Source organism: Tenrec ecaudatus, chromosome 8 (genome assembly GCF_050624435.1).
Source record: "Tenrec ecaudatus isolate mTenEca1 chromosome 8, mTenEca1.hap1, whole genome shotgun sequence".
Taxonomy (NCBI): domain Eukaryota; kingdom Metazoa; phylum Chordata; class Mammalia; order Afrosoricida; family Tenrecidae; genus Tenrec; species Tenrec ecaudatus.
Genome location: NC_134537.1, coordinates 142,523,256 through 142,543,518, shown reverse-complemented (window position 1 = coordinate 142,543,518; position 20,263 = coordinate 142,523,256). Strand labels below are relative to the sequence as shown.

At 58.6% G+C, this 20,263-nt stretch overlaps 1 protein-coding gene across 21 annotated transcripts in view; it reads left to right on the top strand.

Moving 5' to 3' along the window:
• DYSF (dysferlin) overlaps positions 1-20,263 on the top strand; it is a 213,819-nt gene that overhangs the window by 133,014 nt on the left and 60,542 nt on the right. For 8 of the 21 annotated variants that reach the window (XM_075556977.1, XM_075556971.1, XM_075556984.1 and 5 more), the window contains 6 exons: positions 447-476; positions 1,858-1,887; positions 10,470-10,571; positions 10,668-10,829; positions 11,801-11,966; positions 12,486-12,562. In XM_075556977.1, coding sequence (XP_075413092.1) covers positions 447-476; positions 1,858-1,887; positions 10,470-10,571; positions 10,668-10,829; positions 11,801-11,966; positions 12,486-12,562 — 567 coding nt within the window. Of the gene's footprint in view, positions 1-446; positions 477-1,857; positions 1,888-7,496; positions 7,539-10,469; positions 10,572-10,667; positions 10,830-11,800; positions 11,967-12,485; positions 12,563-18,917; positions 18,981-20,263 lie in introns of all 21 variants that reach the window. The other 13 variants (XM_075556967.1, XM_075556979.1, XM_075556975.1 and 10 more) reach the window with 3 other exon arrangements.

The following is a 20,263-nucleotide window of genomic DNA, read 5'->3' as shown; positions in this document are numbered from 1 at the left end:
GGTTCTCATGGTGTGGGCCTCTGTGGGGTGGCAGGGAGCAGGTGGCAGGGAGGGTGGCAGGTGAGGGCAGGGTGTCCCCTCTAGCGCCAGCGTGCTGTGGTGACCTGGCTGCAGGGCCCTGGGCCTGCTGCAGAACAGGGGTGTTGGTTTAGCTTCCTGTCTTCAGACTTGCCATTTGTTTGACGTGAACCCCAGTGTGTAACTTGGAGAGACACACACACACAGTCTAAGCGTGCCCAGCACACTGCCCACCCAGCTCCCCCTTGCTCCCCTCAGCTCCCCGGCCCCAGGCCTCCAAGGAATAGAGACAGCACACCCTTGGCTCCGGGTTAGGGACGTGCTGCACTAGTCTCTCTGGAGATATGCAGTTCTGCGGGGCAGGGGGGAGGGTCGGGGGAGTGTAGGTAACAAACATGTAACACGGGCTCTTTTCTCTGCACCCCCAGCCGGCCATCCACCACATTCCTGGTTTTGAGGTCAGTCTTGCTCTCCGCTTTTCTCCTTGTGTCCGCAGAACCCTCCCCGGGTGGGATGTGGGGAAGAGGGAACAGACAGGCCACATAGCCCACCCCCTGCCAGGCCCTGATAACACCCTCAAGCAGAGAAGGACTTGGGTGGAGTCGCAGGGTCCCCAGTGCAGGGACCTGTGGTCATGCTGACCGGTGACACACCTATTCTGGGAGAGGGGCCCAGGGTGCTCTTTCAAAGTGGCCCTGAGGAATTTGATGCACAGCCAAGACTGGGAACAACAGCATCCTTGGAGTGGACCCCCTCAAAGTGTGTCTTCTCAAAGTGTACCCCTCAATGTGCACCCCTCAATGTGTACCCCTCAGAGTGTGCCTCTCAAAGTGCACCCCACAAAGTGCACCCCTCAAAGTGCACCCTTCAAAGTGTGCCTCTCAAAGTGCACCCCACAATGTGCACCCCTCAGTGTGTCCTTCAAAGTGCACCCCTCAATGTGTACTTCTCAAAGTGTACCCCCTCAAAATGTGCCCCCTTAGAGTAGACCCCTCACCACACCCTGCAGCACTTGTGAGAGTGTCAGAAGCATAGGTTGTTGGGGTTCCCTTCAAGCCCTCTGACTCCTAGCAGCCTGGGCCTACACCAGCTCTCTGAATGATCCTCACCCACGCCCGAGCTTCAGACTGATTTGAACCCAGCTCACTGGTTTCTTGTCACCCCCACCCCTCCCACCATGGCCGTCCTCCCACCTATTAGGACTTCATGGCCACTCTCCTCCCTCTCCCCAGAGTCCTGGTAGAACATGTAGGTCTTTTATGCGCGCCCCCCCCCCCCGGCAATTTCTTACAGGAAACTTGGTTGGAGACCAAGCTCAGGTACAGCTGGGAAGCCTGGTCATTTGGGGGCTTTTGGGAAGCCCCTCCTCATGAGGTCACTCTTAGCACCCAAGCCCTTCCCACCCTGCCTCAGCTTCCAGTCCTCACGCCCCCTCTCAGCTCCTCCAGGCCCACACACCCACTGCCGCCCCAGGGTCCTGGACCCGCCCATCACCTGCCTGCCCCTTGCCTTCTCCAGTCACTCTCAAAGGTGCCAGTCAGGAGGCACCTCTTTAGCTGTCTCACTGGGCCTTCTGCGTTGGTGTTTGTCACCCTGTCTTCTTGCAGGTCTTGTGGGGTGGGGGTGGGGTGAGGAGGGCGTGTGTGGGCAGCAGACACAGACCCCCGTCCCGGCAGAGCTGGCTTCTGCTGACTGCTCTGCATCCTGATGCCCAGTGGGTTGGCATCTGGCCTGGCCCAGGGCAGGTCTGGTCTTGGGGTGTGCTGCTTGCCACTAGTGGTGGCTGTGACCCCCCTCTCCTCCCACCACCACCTCCTGGTAGCCACCTTCACTTTCTAGGTGCAGGATACGTCAAGGATCCTGGAGGAGGTAAGCTGGGTCTCATAGGTATGGAATGGGGCTGGAGGTGGGGTGGGGGGCACAGAGGGATGGTATGGCCCAGTTTCTACATCTCAGTGCCCCTAGGGCCACCTGTCATATGAGACCCCTCTTGAGTTTGTTCTGATGCTCTGTGTTGTGTGTGGGCCTAGCACTGCCTTAGTCGGAAGGTCAGACCAACCCAGACTGCAAAACCCGCAGTGGGCCAGGCCCACGTGGTACACTTTTGAGAAGCAGCCAGAAGGGGCCAGCGTAGGTGAGACCTTCTGGCGGAGGCAGCCTCGCAGTGCTGAGGCAGTAGGGGGCAGGTGGAGTGTACCTTGGGTCCAGGCTCCCAGGGCCCTGGCTACTCTGGAAGCAGAAGTGATTGATATTCCTAGGGACTGAGGAAGAAGTTTGGGGGTTGCATCTGGGACAAGCCAATCCACTTCCTCAGCCACGGTGATGGGCACACCCCCTCGTGCCACCTGCTCATCCTTCCTGGAGCAGGGCTGGAGAGAGCCATGGCTATATGGCTGTGGGGGAGGGCAGCTGCTTCTTGCCATCAAGGAATCCCAGGGGCTGGGCAGTCCACTTTGGACTTGAGGGCCCAGGGTCAGGATGTGGGCTCTTTAGGCCTGGTGTCCCTCACCTCACATCCTCTCCCCTCCCCAGTCAAGGTGGGGTCTGCCCAGCAGGCGGGCAGGCAGTAATTGTGCCTGACAGGTGGCTCCTGGCTCCTGGCTGCAGCTGTGAAAGGCTGCCAGTTTGGAAAGGGGCACAGAGTCTCTTCCGCCCAGAGAAGCAGTCTGAAGCCCTCCCTTTGATGGCGAGCCCCCTGGGACCCACACCCAGCCCTGGGTTACTCACTCACTCACTCACTCACTCACTCACTCACTCACTCACTCACTTTGTTGGGAAGCAAATCTAAGTTGAAGCTTTGAGAGTCAGGTCCCGAAGAGGACTTGCATCCTGCTACAGGGCCGCCAGGGCAGGACTGAGGTGGCGGGGGGATGCATTGTTCAGAGTTTGGGGAGAGCAAGGCCTGGGTGTCTGCCTGGCACAGGTGCTGAGCCCAAAGGGCCAGAGGGTCTGAGGGCCCCGGGGGATGGAGGGAGGCTGCAGATGGTTCCCAGCGGTCCAGGGAAAACCCTAGAGATGGCTCTGTGAGTCCCTTGTCCACAGGAGTCCCCTGCCTCCCACCCAGCCTGGAGCCCAGATAGCTCTCCCACTTGCAGACCAGGCCTCGTGCCAAGACCCTGGCACCCACTTAATTTTAAGAACCTCTCCCGGGGTTATGGTTTCATTAGGACAGAAGTAGGTAAATTCAGAGAGACAAGGCAGATTGGTGGTTGCCAGGGCCTGGGGTGGGTGAAGGTGGTGGTGGTGACTGCTTTGGGTGTGGGCAGCTGGAGCAAGCCTTAGGAAGCTGCCTGCCTGAATGGGCTGGGGGTGGAGGGGCAAGGGGGTAGGGAGAGTGAGGGGGGAGGTGGGCTCGGTTGGAGGCAGTAATGATGGTTGCAGTAATGGGGGCCTGGACTGCAGGGCTTGGAGGCTGGTCATCCAGGGAGGTGGGAGGGCCAGGTGAAATTCCTTGGGCCCAGCAGCAGTCACAGGCAGGGATTCCTGCAGTGGACTGAAGACCTTCTGGAAGACGCAAGTGTCCAGGGCAGGCAGGGCTGAAATGCTGTCTGATCTGTCGGCTCTCAGAGTCGGTGGGGGACGGTGGGGTGCCTTGCTGGGAGAGGTGGCTCTGAGCTAGTGCTTACAGCAAGGGTTGGCAAAGGCTCACAGGGCCCCAGGCAGCAGCTGCTGGCACTAGGGTCATGTCACCCCTGATACCCAGCCTGTGTCTATTTAGACCTGCCCCCTGGGCACTAGGGGTTGGGAAGGGGGACTGCTGTTCTGAGTGTGTGTGGGGGGGTGGGGGTGGGGGGTACAGGGCCCTGGTGGGTGGAGAACGCAGTGGCCTGGAGGGCTTCCTTCCGGGCCTCCTCCCCTCTTTGCAGGCGCCACCCCCTCTTTCCACTCTCCTTTCCTCCTTTCAGGGTTCAGTCCCCCCACCCCCTTTTGCTCCTTGGCCTGTCCTCCCTCCTCCTCCTGCCTCTCCTTAGCCCCCTGTCTCATTTCCCTTCCTTTTTGTCTGGGAAAAAAAGGCGGCCTATGCGGCCAAAGGGAAGGAGTTCAAAGAAACAACAATTTCACTTTTCCCAGGGCCTGGGAGTGTGCACACTCCAGAGAGAACACACACACACGCACATGCACACACACACATGCACACACGTGCTCACACGTGCCCCCTGTGGAGAGGTGCCTTAGCAACCTGAGGCCCCAGGAGAGCAGAGCAGGGGTGCAGGAAGAAAGACCCCACCTGGGACCTGTTAGTGGGGAGCAGGGCTGGCGGTGCTGACCACCTTGAGGGTGGCCATGGGAGGAGCGTGAGGCCCGAGTCCTGCTGCGTCTGCTCTGGCTGCAGGGCCACTGTGCTCCAGGCTAGTGTCACTGTGGACTTTTGCACCTCCAAATCCATGAGAAGGAAAAGTTTGGTGTTTTGCAATCAGAAAAATAAACCCAGTGGTACCCCCCCCCCCCATCAAGGGCTTAATTTAAAACACTGTTTTTCCTGGGAAGTGTAATTAGAGCAACATGTTTTTCCTAACGAGCTGGGTGGGGCAGGCAGACAATGAAGCCCTCCCAGCCTGCCTGGCGCTCGCTCCCGGAGGAGCCAGATGTGAATGGCTAGAGGGTCCCCTGCCGTCCCCGCAAGGTGGGGCTCTCAGCTACTGCGGACAGCGCTGACCTAGGTGAAGGGCCCTGACAACATGTCTCTCCCTGGCATGGGTGTCTGCTCAGTGTGGTGACCTGAGGCTGGGAGGCCCCCTCCTTGGCCCTCAGGACCCGGGCTCCCTGTGCTGGGTGACTAGAGGGATGGGGGACAGAAGGGCGGACAGGAGGGCTCTGCTCTGGTGAGTGTGAGGGAGCCTCACTTGCCCTGAGGGCCTCCGCTCTCAGCTGGGGTGGTGAGCACGCTGCATACCTGTCGATCCCCACCACCTGCTCTCAAGGCCTCCCTGCACGCAGGGAGCACGAGGAAGGACCTGGGCTAAGAGGACATTCTCTAATCAGATGTGCAGTATTTGCTACTTTTGAGGTTCCTAGGAGCCTTGGTAGTGTGGCATAGAGAGTTACTCGTTGGGATGCTAACTGCAAGGTCAGCAGTTCAAAACCACCAGCTGCTGCTCCTAGGGCGAAAGATGGGGCTTTCTACTCCCGTCAAGAGTTGCAGGCTTGGGAACCCACAGGGGCAGTTCCTCCCTGTTCTATCCAGTCACTATGACTTGGGACACACTTGATGGCAGTGAGTTGAAATTCCTGGGTAGTTTCGAACTGCCAATCTTAGGGTAAGCGGCCCAGTGTGTAACCACCATGTTTCCAGGCACTTCTGGATAGCTCCCCAGTTCTGAGAGAGTCATTGACCCGGAGAGTGGTGGCAGACGCTCCAGGTTGGGCTAGAGCAAGTTAGGAGACTCAGCAGATGGGGGTGGGGGGACTACAGAGCTGGCAGTCTGCTGGGCGGCTCCAGGCCTCCCACCTGGAGGATGACCTGTTGTGAACCTGGGGACCACAGAGGGTCACTGAGACAGGCGAATTTTAATCCCTAGAGAGTAGGCTTATAAGAAGTTTCTGGAGTGGCTTGCAAGGTTTTCTGGAGCTTCAAGCAGGTCCAGGAAGGTGGTGAGTGGAGTCCATCCCAGCCAAAGAAGCCTAGAGCCGGCTGTGGGGAGGAGGGAGGGGCTGCTGGGTGGCCCAGGGCTCAGGCTGGAGCCACCAAAACAGTGGGGAAAATTTCTTTATGCAACCCACCTACCATCTGTCTGCCACGCTGCTCCTCTCCCTTCATGTATCCACTCACAATCTTTTAGTTGTTGGACGGGTCGTTTCGCTGTGGTCTCACCGTCCAGACTTGCTGGTTTAACCAGAGCCACAGACAAAGTACCCTTTTACATGCAGGGTACGGGGTGGCATTAGAATGGGAGTAGGTCTGAAGAAACGCAGGAGCCCCAAGGGTGCTTAACCTAAGCTAAGAGCAGCAGCAGAGGCTGAAGCCCCAGTCCGATACCCAGTGGGATGGAAGAGCATTCCAGGCAGAGGGACCAGGGAATTCCAAGCTTCAGAGACTAAAGGGAACCTGGTGCCTCTGGCCTCCTGCCAGTGTGTTCAAGAGGGCTGATGTTGAGATGCCCGGGGCTGGGCGGGGGTGGGAGTTGCTTAATGCTCTTCGGGTGGAAGGGGAAAGACACCTGGTGAGGAAAAGGCCAGTGAGGTCGGAAGGAACTAGGTCTTGGAGGCCACACCAAAAGGAGTTTGACTTCACCCCGAGGGGGTGTGGTCCTTTGAAGGGTTTTAAGCAGGGAGCGGCATGTTTGAAAGATCCCCTTGGCTATAGTGATCAGTGCGCATTCGTAGTTGGGGGGAGCTGCGTAAAACCATTGAGGAGGATGCCGGTGAACCCCGATGCGAGCGAGCAGCTACCCAAACCACGGGAGAGGACAAGTGGACAGGCATGAAAGAAACCAGGAGACAGGGCTGCCAAGGCTTGGTGACCAGTTAGATGTGGTCATAAGGGGTGGGGGGGGGAGGGCCGAGGGTGACGTAGGACCTTTTGGCTTGATTGTCAGGGGGTGGGGGACAGTTTTTGAGACGGGAACATTTGAGAACAGGGGAAGGGAGGATAGAGCATCCAGGGGTGGACAAATTCAGCAGGAGCACCTGCAGGGTGTGTGGATGCCCTGTGCAGTGAGAGGCTGGGGATGTGGACCAGGAGCCTGAGCGAGCTAATGGGACAGAAGGGCTAGGAGAGAGTGAGGAGTCCTGGGGGAGTGGGGAGGAATGGGCCACTCAGGAGACTGCTGTTGGGGCTAGCAGTGTGGAACCCTAACTATTTCAGAAGGAGGCTGAGGCCGACTGGCCTGAGGCTGTAGAGGGGACGGGGAGAGAGAGGTGTTTAAGGGTGTCTCCTGGCTTGGGCTATCAGCAGGTCCCTGTTGACTTTGGAGAGAAAGGGTTCAGGGGCAGTGGTGGCGGAAGCGGGCTGTGTAGGGGTGGAGGGAGGAGGGCATCTGAGGGACTGGAGGTCGTGGATATAGACCTCCTTGTCCTGAAGGAGGAGAGAAAGTTGGGGAGGCTGCTGAGAAGGGAGAGGGGGACCGGCAGGAGGGTGTGACTGGATTCAAGACCGGGGTGCTTTCCCCGAGAAGAAGGGGAAGAACTGATAGGCAGCATGAGAGGGTAGGGAGGAGTGGGCAGAGGGGCAGAGTGGGTGCCGGTGCTGAAGCAGAGTGAGAACATGTTGTTGGAGGTGGGGCGCACCCAGCTTGGGGTACAGGGCTCTCATGCGTGGCAGCTTGTATGCTGCGTGGTGGGGGGTGGGCGGGAAATGGAGGCAGTGATCTCGGGGAGGTGGCGGCCTGCGGTACGGAGCTAATGGGTCCTGGGGCCCCCTGGGAACAGCAAGGTGGACAGAGATGGTGGCCTTGTGCTGGGGTAGCCGCCCCGTCACACACGCTAACCTGTCTCTGCTTGTCTCTCCCTTCTGCCTCGGCCGGCCTGGCGCTCCACAGCTCTGTGCACCTGCCTTCTTCCTCCAAGGCCTCCTCCACACGGTACTGGAGCCGACCTTCTCCAGCTTCTTGTTCCCCTCTCCTTGTCAGTGAACAGGGTTTGCAGAGACAGGGGCCGGATGTCTGCACCCTGGTCCTCTGGGTGCACTTAGACACGGCAACCCTGCAGGGCCCCAGGGAGCCACGAGAGAAGAGGAAACGTGGGCACGGTTGGGAGGAGTCAGAGGGACACTACTCCGAGTGTGGGGGCCCCACAAGGAGTGTTCCAGAGGGCAAAGTGGGCATGCGTTTTCCTTGGCGACTGCAGGCCAATGATGCAGCCACCCAGGAGAGGTTGGCTCTTCCTGCCTCCTGTGTACATTTTCTGGCGGGCCTCTTGGCTCCAGGCCCACACTCAGCTGGGCATCAGCCCCAGGTGGGCACGAGTGGGTATGAGCAGCAGGCAGGCACTGGCCCTCCCTTACAGAGGCCACCTCTGCCTGCACAGCCATGCAGCCGGTGCCTTCAAAGGCCAAGGGTGGGCATCATGCCAGGACTCTCCCTAGCATGCAGGCCCTGCCTCCCCTACTCAGACAGGCTGTGGTGCCCATGCACCTAGGAGGCCTGGGCAGAGGCAGCCCTGTACACCACCCTCCTGATGGTGCCTTGTCCCTCCGGCCACCTAGGATGCTGGTGCTTCCTGCATTGTGCACCTACCTGGAGCCGTTGTACCTTCCTCCACCCTCTCTCCTGGGGATGTTCTTTTTACTGCAACCTGTAGGATGGGGGTAGCTCTGCCCCCTGTGAGTTTCCGACACGGTAACTGTTTCCAAGAGTAGCAAACTTCATCTTTCTCCCCTGGAGTGGCTGGTGGTTTTGAACTGTTGACCTTGAGGTTAGCAGCCCAACACATAACCGCATAACTGCTACACCACCAGGGATCTCCATTTAGGGGACGCTAAAAAGCCAGGCTCTTCAGAGAGACCTCTGGTGGGTCAGTTCTGCACCAGCTCTCCTGGGGAGGGAGGTCATCCTGTGTAGTGGCAGCCTGTCACTGCTGATTGGGAGGTGCCGCCTCTGCCAGATCTCTTCACGTTTGCTCCCTCTGGTAACCAGAGTACATGCCTTTGGGCACTGCGAGCTCACCTCTTCAGCTGAGGATGCCAAGTCTTTGGCTGGATAATTTGTCCAAGGGCAGGCAGTGAGGAAGTGGCAGGACTGGGATTCGAAGTTGCGGGGGTGGGCTCTCTGACTCTAGAACTGAGCTGCCGGCCTGCCCCTCGGGGGGCAGCGTCGGTCATCACTGAGTGACTGGGCAGGACTGCTAGATGCGGTTGGCTGTGAAGTGACTTGTGGAGGCAGGAGGGAGCTGGTGTCCCTGCTGCCCCCATCAACTGACTTCAGGGCATCCCTGGGCAGCTACAGGCTGGAGCTCCCTCTGGGAAGGAGGCCAAAGCTGGTTGAGTAGAAAATGCGGGGATTCCATCATTCGCTGTGTTTGCGTGTGGCAAGCTCTGCCAGGTGCCCACGGCCACCCTTTTCATTACAGCGCCCCTATGTGGGTACTCAGGTTGCACACTGCATGAGACACTGTGCCCAAGGGCGCTTAAGTCCTAAGACGGATAGCGCCCAGTGTGTTGGCCGGGCCATTCTGTTTGTCTTGAGTAGGAGTCCCGGTGACGCGGAGCTTGGGCAGTTCACAGCAAGGTCAGTGGTTCGGACTCACCAGCTGCCAGAGAAGGATGCGGTGGTCTGTGTCTGCAAGGAGTCACAGCCTTGGGGACCCTGTGGGGTCAGTTCTCATCTTTCCCAGGCGGGTATCTGCCAGTGGCAACTGACTCTGGGGCTCCGGCCTGGGCCTGGGGTGCATGTATGATAGTCGATTCCCAGTAGATGGCAGTAACGCGTCTTGCTCCGATCATCCCGCAAACTGATGGCCTTCTGATGGGGAAGCCCAGAGCCGGGCAGCCAGCAACATCTTCCTCCCGGTGCCCCAGAGGCGCCCGTGGGCTGGCAGGGGCTGTCTTCTTGTGCGTCTCCACGCAGCAGGCCCTCTTCGCAGTGCTGCCTGGGTGCTCACTGCTGCCAGCTTGGCCGTCACCCCGAAGGCAGACAGATGTTCCGCAGCCATTGTGTAGACGGACGTGGAGTCCCAAGCCTGGCGCCTGACGCCTGCTATTGCACTGCACGGAGGAGTCTAAGGACCCCCACCCCCACTCAGACAGGTTCCCCCACTGTGCGCCTTTCCTCAGGACCTTTCCCACCTTGAACCCCCCGCCCCCGCCCAGTGTCGCTGTTCATAGCCCCTGGAGATTCTTGCCTAGCCTTGGTGGGGGGCCATGTGGACCTATGCCCTGCCCGTCCCTGGTCTGCGGTGGCCAGGGGTGTCCCTCAGCGGAGCTCTTGGACACTTTGTGAGTGGAGGGCATTTTCTCTGCCTTTCTCCCATTGGTCAACTGCGTGGCTCTTAGTGGCTCATGGGGCAGGTGCAGTTCTCTGCCCTCCCTGGACAGGTGGGGCTGGGGGGAGGACATGGAATGTTCAGGCAAGTGGCAAAAGTCAGGAGGGTCCGAGCCTGAGGGAGAAGCCCAGCCTTGAGGGAAGGGGCCGTGCCCCTTTGGGACTGAGGGTGCTGTGTGTCCAAGGGCAGATGGGAAGGAGGATGGTGATGATGATGATGATGAGTACATGTGTGTGCCCGGGAGAGGGGGGGCCTGAGCTGCCCATGGTGCATTTGGGCCTATACACGATGGGAGGAGGGGGGCTGGGGTTCCATCCGAGGCAGGGCTACCTAAACTCTGGGCCAAGTTGCTTGACTTGTGACCCTGAAAGGGATGGTGGCTGGTGCACACTGACAGGGCTCTCTTGTCTCTGCCTTCTGGTGCCGACACTGCCGTGCCTCCACCCTTGGTCTCCGTGCCTCCGGGTGCACGCCCTTCTTTCTGTCCCGCCTTGCCCCCTCTGCCTTGGTCTTCCTCCTGCTCCGCCGTGAAGTCAGAAGACTCCGACCTGCCCTACCCGCCGCCTCAGAGGGAAGCCAACATCTACATGGTCCCACAGAACATCAAGCCGGTTCTCCAGCGGACTGCCATCGAGGTGAGCCCGGCCCCGCACCTCCTTTTGGGGCCCAGCCCTGTGAACCCTGGCCCTGGGGACTTTCCAGCACTCTCTCCACTTGCTCTGCCCCCCCAGATCCTGGCCTGGGGTCTCCGGAACATGAAGAGCTATCAGCTGGCCAGCATCTCATCCCCCAGCCTCGTGGTGGAGTGTGGGGGCCAGACAGTGCAGTCCTGTGTCATCCGAAACCTCCGCAAGAACCCCAACTTTGACGTCTGCACCCTCTTCATGGAAGTGGTGAGCCCACTCTCCCTGCCGTCCCCTGCCATAGCCCCCTCTTCAGTCAGGCAGGGAAGAGAGCATGAGCACTGGGACCTATCAGCAGGACATACGGATGCCACCCCCCCCGCCCCCCGCCCCCCGCCCTTGTTCCCATCCACCCAGAGCCACACAAGTCCATCCCGAGAGCCACTCTGCGGTGGCGTTCCTCTCCTCAGGGGCCTGCCAGCCCTGACCTCATGCATCCCCTAAACCTTTGCTGACCCAGCCAGGCTCCCCGGAGGAGCATGCCCATCCCGCCCCCTCCCCACCAGCCCTCCCAAGCTCCCTCATTTTCCTGGAGGGAGCACGTCTCCCTCGTGGCCGGAGTCAGGCAAGTCTGAGGAGAGGAAAATGGTTGCAAGATGAAAAACACTTTAGGAATTCCGGGCCCAGTGGCTGTCAACAGGGGCCTCCTCTTGGCTGAGCCAGGGCCGCCACCGAAGGAGAGCGTATAAATTATTTCAAGTTGTGTTCAAAGTGCTTTTGGGGGGTGGGAGAAAGACTTGGTCTGTAAGCCAGCTTTTGAGGATCCACTTGGGGGGCACTGTCTGCAAGACCAGCCAACTCCTAGGCCAACTCCTCCCCTGTTCTCTGGCCATCCCCACCGGTGGCCAGGGAAGGCTCAGGGAAGGGAGACTTATGTCAACTCCTGGCTCAGCTGGGTATCGTTGGAAGGTGAGGCTGTGGGCCTCCTCCCACGGCAGCAAGGAGGCAGCCGGAGAAGGTGTGTGGCTTCTCCGCACCCTGGCTCAGCTCCTGGGTTTGGTGAAGTGCTAGCCTGGATTTATGGCCACTGGGAAGGGTCCGAGGGTTGGTAGCATCCTCTTGACCTTTGCCCTGTGAAGAAGGGCCTCTGCACCCCACCTCCTACTCCAGATTTCCCTGAGAGGGAGGGAGGGAGGGAGTCGTAGGGCCAGTGCCTAGAGCCACCCACCCCCCTCCATCAGATGCTGCCCCGGGAGGAGCTCTACTGCCCCCCCATCGTGGTCAAGGTCATTGATAATCGCCAGTTTGGCCGCCGGCCTGTGGTGGGCCAGTGTACCATCCGCTCCCTGGAGAGCTTCCTGTGCGACCCCTACACGGCAGAGAGTCCATCTCCACAGGGCGGCCCAGGTAGGTGGAGGGGCCGGCGGGTGGGCAGGGAGGGCCCGGGCTGCAGAGGGCTCAGGAGGAGGTGGGATTTCCCAGGGGAGATGGATCCTGAAGTCCTTCTGCTGGGGCCTGGATGCTACAGGTTTATGTCCAGCTGGACCCGGAGGGCAGACCCCCCCCCCCCACCTTCTTCAGGGTCAAGCCTTGTTCCATGCTGGGCACACCAGGAAGGGCTGACCAGCTCTGTGGGAGCCGAGCTGTGAGAGCCCCAGTGGGGTGGAGATGGTGGAGGAGAGTTGAAGGGGAGAGAGAGAGAGGCAGGGACACAGTGGGACTGGGCTGTGGGGGTAAGGATGAGAGGGGCCAGAGCCGGAGAAAGAAGAGGGTGGGAGAAGAGATCGGAACGATCAGTGTGGAGAGACTGGCGGCTCATCCCACAGTTTCTTGGTGCCCCCGGAGTGCGGGGCATGGGTCTGTGGCTGAGTCTTGTGATGGGTGGAGGGAGCCTCTGCTCAGGCCTGGGACCCCTTTCCTCCACAGATGACGTGAGCTTACTCAGTCCTGGGGAGGATGTGCTCATTGACATCGATGACAAAGAGCTCCTCATCCCTGTCCAGGTAGGATGCGCGCCGGACCCTGAGAGAGATGCCACATCCCGCCCAGAGATGCTGGAGAGAACCCCCTTCCACGCTTCCACCCTCCTCTCCACCCCCGCCCTCCCTTACCCCACAGCCTCTGTTGACCTCTCCTTCTATGCCAGGCTGTCCACTGTCCGCGTGGGGCTCAGCTGGGGAGCGGGCAGGCTGGTGGGGAAGCTCCAGCCTTCGGAGCAAAACTCAGTTCTTTCCCCGGGAGCATGGGAGAAAGAGCCCTGTGCCTTGGATGGCCTTGACAGCTTTCCCCTGGAGACCACCTAGTAACTCAGGGTGGGAAACAAGGAAGACTGCACTCTCTCTGGCGTGCCCACAATGGCGTGCCCGGTGGCGCAGTGGTTAAGCGTGGGGCTGCTCACCACAAGGCCAGCGTTTGGAAACCCCAGCAGCTCCCCAGGACAAAGATGGGGCTTTCCACTCCCGCGAAGGGCGACAGTCTCGGAAACCCACAGCGGGCACTTCTACCCTGTCCTTTAAGGTCCCTTTGAGTCAGCATTGACTCAATGGCGGTGAGTGAGTGAGTTAGTTTTTTTCCTGGGATACTCAGCCCCTCTTGCATGATCCCTACCTAGAGGGCAGGTTCACCTGTGGGCTTCTGCTTGGTGCCACCTTGTAGGCAGCTCAGAAAGCTAGGGTGTCCAAGTCACAGCAGCTGTATCTCCATCCCCCGCCCCGGACGAACAGAAAGGGGGAGGAGTCAGGGAGGGACTTTACTCCAAAGCTGCCCCGTCTTGTGGGCATGGGGAAGTCACTCTCGCTGTGTTCTCAGCACCCGAGAGCCACTTGGTGACTCAGATGCCAATGCCAGTGGACTGGCAGGAGGTCTGTGTGTCTTTGACAGAAGAGGGAGTGGGTGGGGGAGGCACTCTCCTCACCCGGGGCCCTGGAGGGGGCCCCAGCTCCTACAGGGCAGAGACCGCCAGCCCCTCCTGCAGGGGAGAAGGACAACGACCTCCAGTGGTGTCCCTCTCTGTTCCAAGTTGTCACCTCCCCGCTGGGGTTTGTAGGATGCTGCTCACACTCCTGGCAGTCAGCGGGCCTAGGTGGCCCCCACTGGTCCTCAGGCTCATAGCCTGTTTGCTCACTCAGGGCGGGCGGGCCGGGCACGGCACTTCACAGGGTTCTCTTGACTTAGAACCATCAGTGGCTTAAACATTAACCAAAAGAGCAACAGAGCTCACTTGAGTGCTTCGCTGGGCACAGGGTCTTTGGAGCTCAGCTTCTCGAAGCTCTCCCTGGAGACGTGATGATTATAGGGGCTCAGATCCCCCCTTCCTCCCTTCTCTCTCTTTCTCTCATCCATCTGTCACTTCCAGGGGCACCTATGCTGTTTTAGTGCTGTGCCCTTGCTGATTCCAAGCCTGGAGGCCTTAATCTACGGGCCCACTGCTGCCAAGTCCTCAGTGGGTCTGGCCTTCCCCTCCCCATTTATTTCTCTCTCCAGCCTCCACGGCTGCCAGCACTGCTCCCCACTTCTGTCAGAGAGACCTTCTGTCCCTGTCCTCTTGGCCAACTCCTGGGTCTTCTGTGAGATTCGATTTGGTGTGGTCTTTTCTGGCCCCTCCCCTTCTGCAGCCAGTCCTTGTCTATCTCTTGGCCACTGCGCTTGCTTTTGGTTCAAACGCTCTGGGCTGATGTCAGAATATTCTCAGACTCAGTTTAGAGTATGGCTGGGGGCTCACTCCTCCTCGTACCCTCAGTGCCCAGCACAGGGCCTGCCTTGGACTAGGCATCCAGTAAACGTTGGCATGAAAGTCACCGAAACTCAGTGCTGCGAGCCTTCCAGGCTGGGTGGGGATTGGTAGCTGAATTGGGTAGAGCATTTGCCCCTGGACTCTCAACTACCTGGTCCTGGCTCCTGTTTGCCGCCCCTTCAGTGGGCCTGTCTGAGACCATGCAGGGCAGCAGAGGCCTGCCCAGCAGATGCCAACTCTGTATGTGCTGCCTTCCAGATGCCAACACAGCCAGAGGCGGACAGAGAGGACACAGTGTGTCCACCATCCCCAAACTGGCAGGAGTGAACTGGGCACCGGGCTTGAGCCAGAGCAGGGCCTGTATGATCGGTAGGAGCAGAGGTCCACTGTGGCGAGAGCTGCTGCCAGTATAGAGCATGGGGAGCTGGGCATGGGGCTCCTGGAGGTTTGCCCAGATAAGGGATAGCTGGCTCCTCTCAGCCGCAGGTGTGCAGAGAGAAGGGGGCACAAGGCCAGCATGTTCTGGTGGGGAAGCCTTGGGCTCTGTGCTGCAGGAGATGAGACCCTGCCTCCTGGAGCCTCACGTCTGACTAGGAGACTGTTTTCTGTCTTCAGGGATCCCTGGCTTGATGGACTCTGACTGGGGGTCCCATGGGAGCCCCCAGACAGGTCACTGAGTTTGAATTGCTGTTTTCTCTGATGTCCACGGATCCGCTGTGACTGTCCAGTGAGCTTTGACTCACTCCTCCCCTCTGGAACCAAGGGCCGTCCGAGGAACCAGTGTGCTGTGGTTACTCCCTGTTCCCAGGGATGGAGCAGAAAATTCTGGCTGAGCTGCCTGTCTTTCTACCTCTCCCCGTGCAGATGGAATGGAGGGTCTTGGCCCTTGGGACCTGGAAGGTGCAGCCTGCACTGCTGTGCTCAGTGACCCCAGGGTCCATCTCTAGCTTCAGATGCACCCACCCCCGCCACATCCTTGTCCCTGTCTGGGTCCCCTTGCATCCATTCCTCAGGGACACCGTCTCTGCTTGTGAGGTCTTCTCACCATATCCGCCCTGCTCTTGGGATGGAGCCTGGCACCAGGTGACAGAAGGTCACCCCAGGTGCTTTCCTGGTGCTCAGGGCAGCTGCTGGCCTTCACCACCGAGCATGTTCCGGGATCCAAAAGGACTGGCTAGTTGGAGAGGGGATTAGAAATGTATGTGTAAGACACAACTGGACGCCTGGGCTTCCAGGGTTTGTAGGTCAGTGTGCACGACAGAAAGGAAAGAGAGAGAGAGAGATCGTATGTATGAAAGTGGTAGTGTGTGGTTATGTATATATACACATACCTGTGTAATGGTGTATGCAGGTGAATATGGTGTGGGAAGGGTATGAATATCTGTAGTGTGTATGAATGTGTAATGGGGGTAGGTATGTATGCGTGTGTGGTGATGGTGGTGGGTAGTGTACATGAGTGTGCTTGTGGTGGGTAGGTATGTATGTGTGTGATGGTGGTGGATAGGTATGAGTGTGTGGTGGTGGTGGGTAGTGTGCATGAGTGTGTGCTTGTGGTGGGTAGGTATGTATGTGTGTGATGGTGGTGGGTAGGTCTGTATGTGTGTGATGGTGGATAGGTATTAGTGTGTGGTGATGGTGGGTAGTGTGCATGAGTGTGTGATAGTGGATAGGTGTGCATGAGCGGGTGGTGGGTATGTCTGTGTGTGGGATGGTAGTGGGTAGGTGTGTATGAGCGTGTGGTGATAGTGGGTAGATGTGCATGATGATGGTAGGTAGGTAGGTCTGTGTGTGTGGTGGTGATAGTGAGTAGGTGTGTGTGGGTGGTGGAGATAGTGGGTAAGTCTCTGTGTGTATGATGATGGTGGGTAGGTGTGTGTGTGTGTGGTGGTGGGTAGCTATGAGTGTGGGTGCTGGCGGTGGTGGGCAGGTGTGCATGAGTGGGTGGTGGTGGTGGGTAGGTGTGCATGAACCAGTGGCGGTGGTGGGCAGGTGTGCATGAGCTGGTGGTGGTGGTGGGTAGGTGTGCATGAGTGGGTGGTGGTGGTGGGTAGGTGTGCATGAGCAGGTGGTGGTGGTGGGCAGGTGTGCATGAATGAGTGGTGGTGGTGGGCAGGTGTGCATGAATGAGTGGTGGTGGTGGGCAAGTATGCATGAGTGGGTGGCAGTGGTGGGCAGGTGTGCATGAGCAGGTGGTGGTGGTGGGCAGGTGTGCATAAGCAGGTGGTGGTGGGCAGGTGTGCATGAGCAGGTGGTGGTGGTGGGCAGGTGTGCATGAGCGGGTGGCGGTGGTGGGTAGGTGTGCATGAGCTGATGGCGGTGGTGGGCAGGTGTGCATGAGTGGGTGGTAGTGGTGGGTAGGTGTGCATGAGCGGGTGGTGGTGGTGGGCAGGTGTGCATGAGCGGGTGGCGGTGGTGGGCAGGTGTGCATGAGCGGGTGGTGGTGGTGGGCAGGTGTGCATGAGTGGGTGGCGGTGGAGGGCAGGTGTGCATGAGCGGGTGGTGGGCAGGTATGAATGCGGTGGTGGGCAGGTATGAATGCAGGTGATGGTGGTGGATAGGTGTGTGTGTGTGTGATGGTGACGGTGGGCAGGTATGAGTGTGTGTATGTGGTGGTGGGTAGGTGTGCATGAGCAGGTGGTGGTGGTAGTTAGGTATGCATGAGCAGGTGGTGGTGGTGGGTAGGTGTGCATGAGCGGGTGGCGGTGGTGGGTAGGTGTGCATGAGCGGGTGATGGTGGTGGGCAGGTGTGCATGAGTGTGTGGTGGTGATGAGCAGGTATGAATGCGGGTGATGGTGGTGGGTATGAGTGTGTGTGTGGTGGTGGGAAGGTGTGCGTGAGCAGGTGCTGGTGGTGGGCAGGTGTGCAGGAGAGTAGTAGAGTTCTTGAGGAACCACACCTGGCAGGCTCCACGGAGGAAGAGGTCAGAAGGTGGAGGCTGATCTGTCTCCACAGCGGTGGGTCAGGGAGGGTGGAGGCGGCTCCCTCTGGCCTCCAGCCCAGGCTAATTTTGAGCCCGCCGCTCCGGTTATAGTGCCCGGGTCGCCGAGAAAGTGGGGTTGTACGTGCTCCTTGAAACGGAGTGCTGAATGACGCTGGGTTCCAAAAGGAAACGTGTCATTTCGGAAGCTGGCCCAGATCTTTGGAGCACTATGTTTAGCTTTATATTTTTCTCCCCTTTGCTCTGGCCAACTGCTGGTTTCCCTCGCACTTCTCTTAAAAAAGAACTGTATTAAAAATTTAAAAAAAAAGGCTTCAGTAGGCCTCTGGGTGAGACAAGAGGGCTGTGCTGTGTGCTGGGGACTTGCCTGGAGGTCATCCAGGCTTCCCGGGGTCACACCATGCCCACCAAGTCATCTAGCTGCCGGGCTGGGTGCCCAGTGGCCAGCTGTCCACGCTTCCGGCTCTGAAGAGCGCCGAGGGCTGCGGTGGGGCCCTGCCAGCTGTCTTCTCTTCATAGAGCGATGGGTCTGAGTACCAAGTCTCCCTCCAGATCCCAGCAGAGCTCCCTTGAGTGCTCCTGGGCCCTCCACCGTGCATCCCCCATCCTCCCTGCTGAGAAAGAAGGCTGGCCGGAAGTTGACTCCCAGAGCCCCCTGCTCTGCTCTCAAAGAATAGGAGGGTCTAACCTTGAAAGTTCTGGGGGCCCACTGGTCTGCTAACCTCTCCAGGCTTACAGCTCCTTTGGTGTCTCCCACCCCCACCACCCCCCCTTTGCACTCCGGGACCCTATGCTGCGGCCCTGATGGCTGAGGGCTTGGCTCAGCTTGGGGCTGAATGAGTGGTCCTCTTTACTCCTGGGAACCTGTATCACTGCTCTGCCCTCTGCCTGGCCCCCTGCCCTGGCCTTGCCCACTGACTACACCTGAGCTTCCATCAATTTTCCTGGGCCACTGGAGTGGCCTGTGAACAAGGCTTCTGCCCCTATTCCTGATGCCCAGGCCCTGCTCAACCCTGGGGCCAGGGACCCGCTCTATGATATTCTGGTTCTTAGGCCCGAACGATGCCAAGTGACTCCGGGATGCCCAGAAAACAGCACAGACACTCTTCTGTAGTCGGGGGGGGGGGGGGATGGGGGGGGTGGCAGGTTAGACGACAGGTCTAGGGTTTGATCCCGGATCCTTGTCTTTGAGGAGAGAAGACTTTGAAACCCACCCTTAGCTTAGAGACCATGGGCAGCAGGGTGCTATGGGCTGGCCGGGGGGTGGTGGTGGTGGTGGCAACTGCTTGAAGAACCCCCCAGGGTGGGCAGCTTGCATGCCCCCAAGGTTTGGGGAGGCATATCATGATGCGGTGTCAGTGGGTGATAGGAACCCGCTCAGCCCCTGGCTGGGTTCCTTCCATGTGCGGTCTCTCACCGACCAGAAGGGATGCCCTGCCTCTCGCTTATACTCACCGCTTGCCCAAGTGGACATGCTGACTCCGAGAGGTCAGGGGCCAGCACAGCAGCGGAGCCGGACTTGGCCAACTCCCGAACCTTATGCTCTCCCCGACTCCTTGCCGCTTCCCTGGATGGGGAGCAGAGGGCCCTGCCCTGGACAGCGGAGTGCCGCCTCCTCCGGGCTGTCCAGTCTTCCCCGAAGTGCGTCCTCTAACCCCATGGCTAACCGGCGTGTTTAATTTGTAGCTTGCAGACGGTCTGTCGGGCTCGACCCCCATTAACACGGCATCTCCGCCATCCAGTCCTCATGTATGTATGGTTTACCTAACCCTGTTCTAATTTCCCTTGGAGGGTGGGGGGAGGGCATCTAGGGGAGGGGGAAGAGGGAAGGGAAGAAAAGAGACCTGCAGCAGAAAGCAGTCCTGTCTCAGTCTCCTGTGGAGTGGAGGAGGGGCAGGAGAAGGCAGTGGGGGGTAGGGTCTTAGGAACAGACCCCCAGTGTTAGCCCTTTGTGCGTTCTGCATTTACCTGACTACCTGGGTGAGGTTTGGGGAATTGGGTGGAGCCTTGTGGACCAGCGGAGCAGGGAAGTATGTGGATTAGACCCTGGTTCCTGGGACACGGGGCCATGGCAGCCCGCCTCCTTCTGTTCCTCCCACATGCATGGAGGATCTGTGTGGACGAGGACCCCGGATGTCCTGGTGGATTCTCAGAAGTCAGTCTGGGCCAGGCATTGCCCTGATATTCTCAGCAGGGCTGCCTTCTGCCTGATGGGCTGGCTCTCAAGGTGTCGCCTATATGGGTCATGTCCTCTTGGTTTCCATGTCTAGCCTATAACATGCCTCGCTGAAGTCCCACACCGAGGGCCAAGGGGACCTGCTCACCTGTTGGCAGAGGCGGCAAACTAGGCGAATGGAAAGGCAGTGAGTCGAGTGCCATTCATGGTGCCAAGGGGAGATGTCAAGGGCCCATGGGCTGAACTAAGAAAACACGGTTTCCAAGAGAAGGCAGTATCGATCTATGTTTATTTAGAAAAAAATGATCCAGAAAAATGTAAGGCCCAGAGTAAAAACCAACTCTGTTTACCGGTAGGAGAGAGCACCGTTAGCATTTTGATGCATCCATACTTTGAAAGTAATTTTTAAAGTGTAGGTGTGCACACTTAAAAAATGTACAAAATTGGAATCGCATTGTCCTTTTGAATATCTGTCATCCTTTCTTAAACTTGAAAGTGCATTGGGAATGTTTTCCATAGTGGTCTCTTCTTTAACGACCTGGCTGCACATTAGTGTAGTACCTGTAGAGCCATCACGTTTTAACTACCCTCTGTTAATTTGATCATTTCCACTATTAGGACCTTTTGTGTCCCTTAAAGGAGTTACAATTTTTTTTTTGAAAGCTTGTTATATGTAGTAATCATTTCTTACTACGTTTACTCCTAGTTAATCTATATCACTTGTTGCTCTTCCGGATGGAATCCCCCCTCCCCTCCCCCCCACCGTGATGACGTCATCTAACCTGTTGCTGGTCTATGCAGTTGTGGTTACTCGCTGTCACGTCAGGCTCCACTCGACTCATAGCAACCCGAGAGC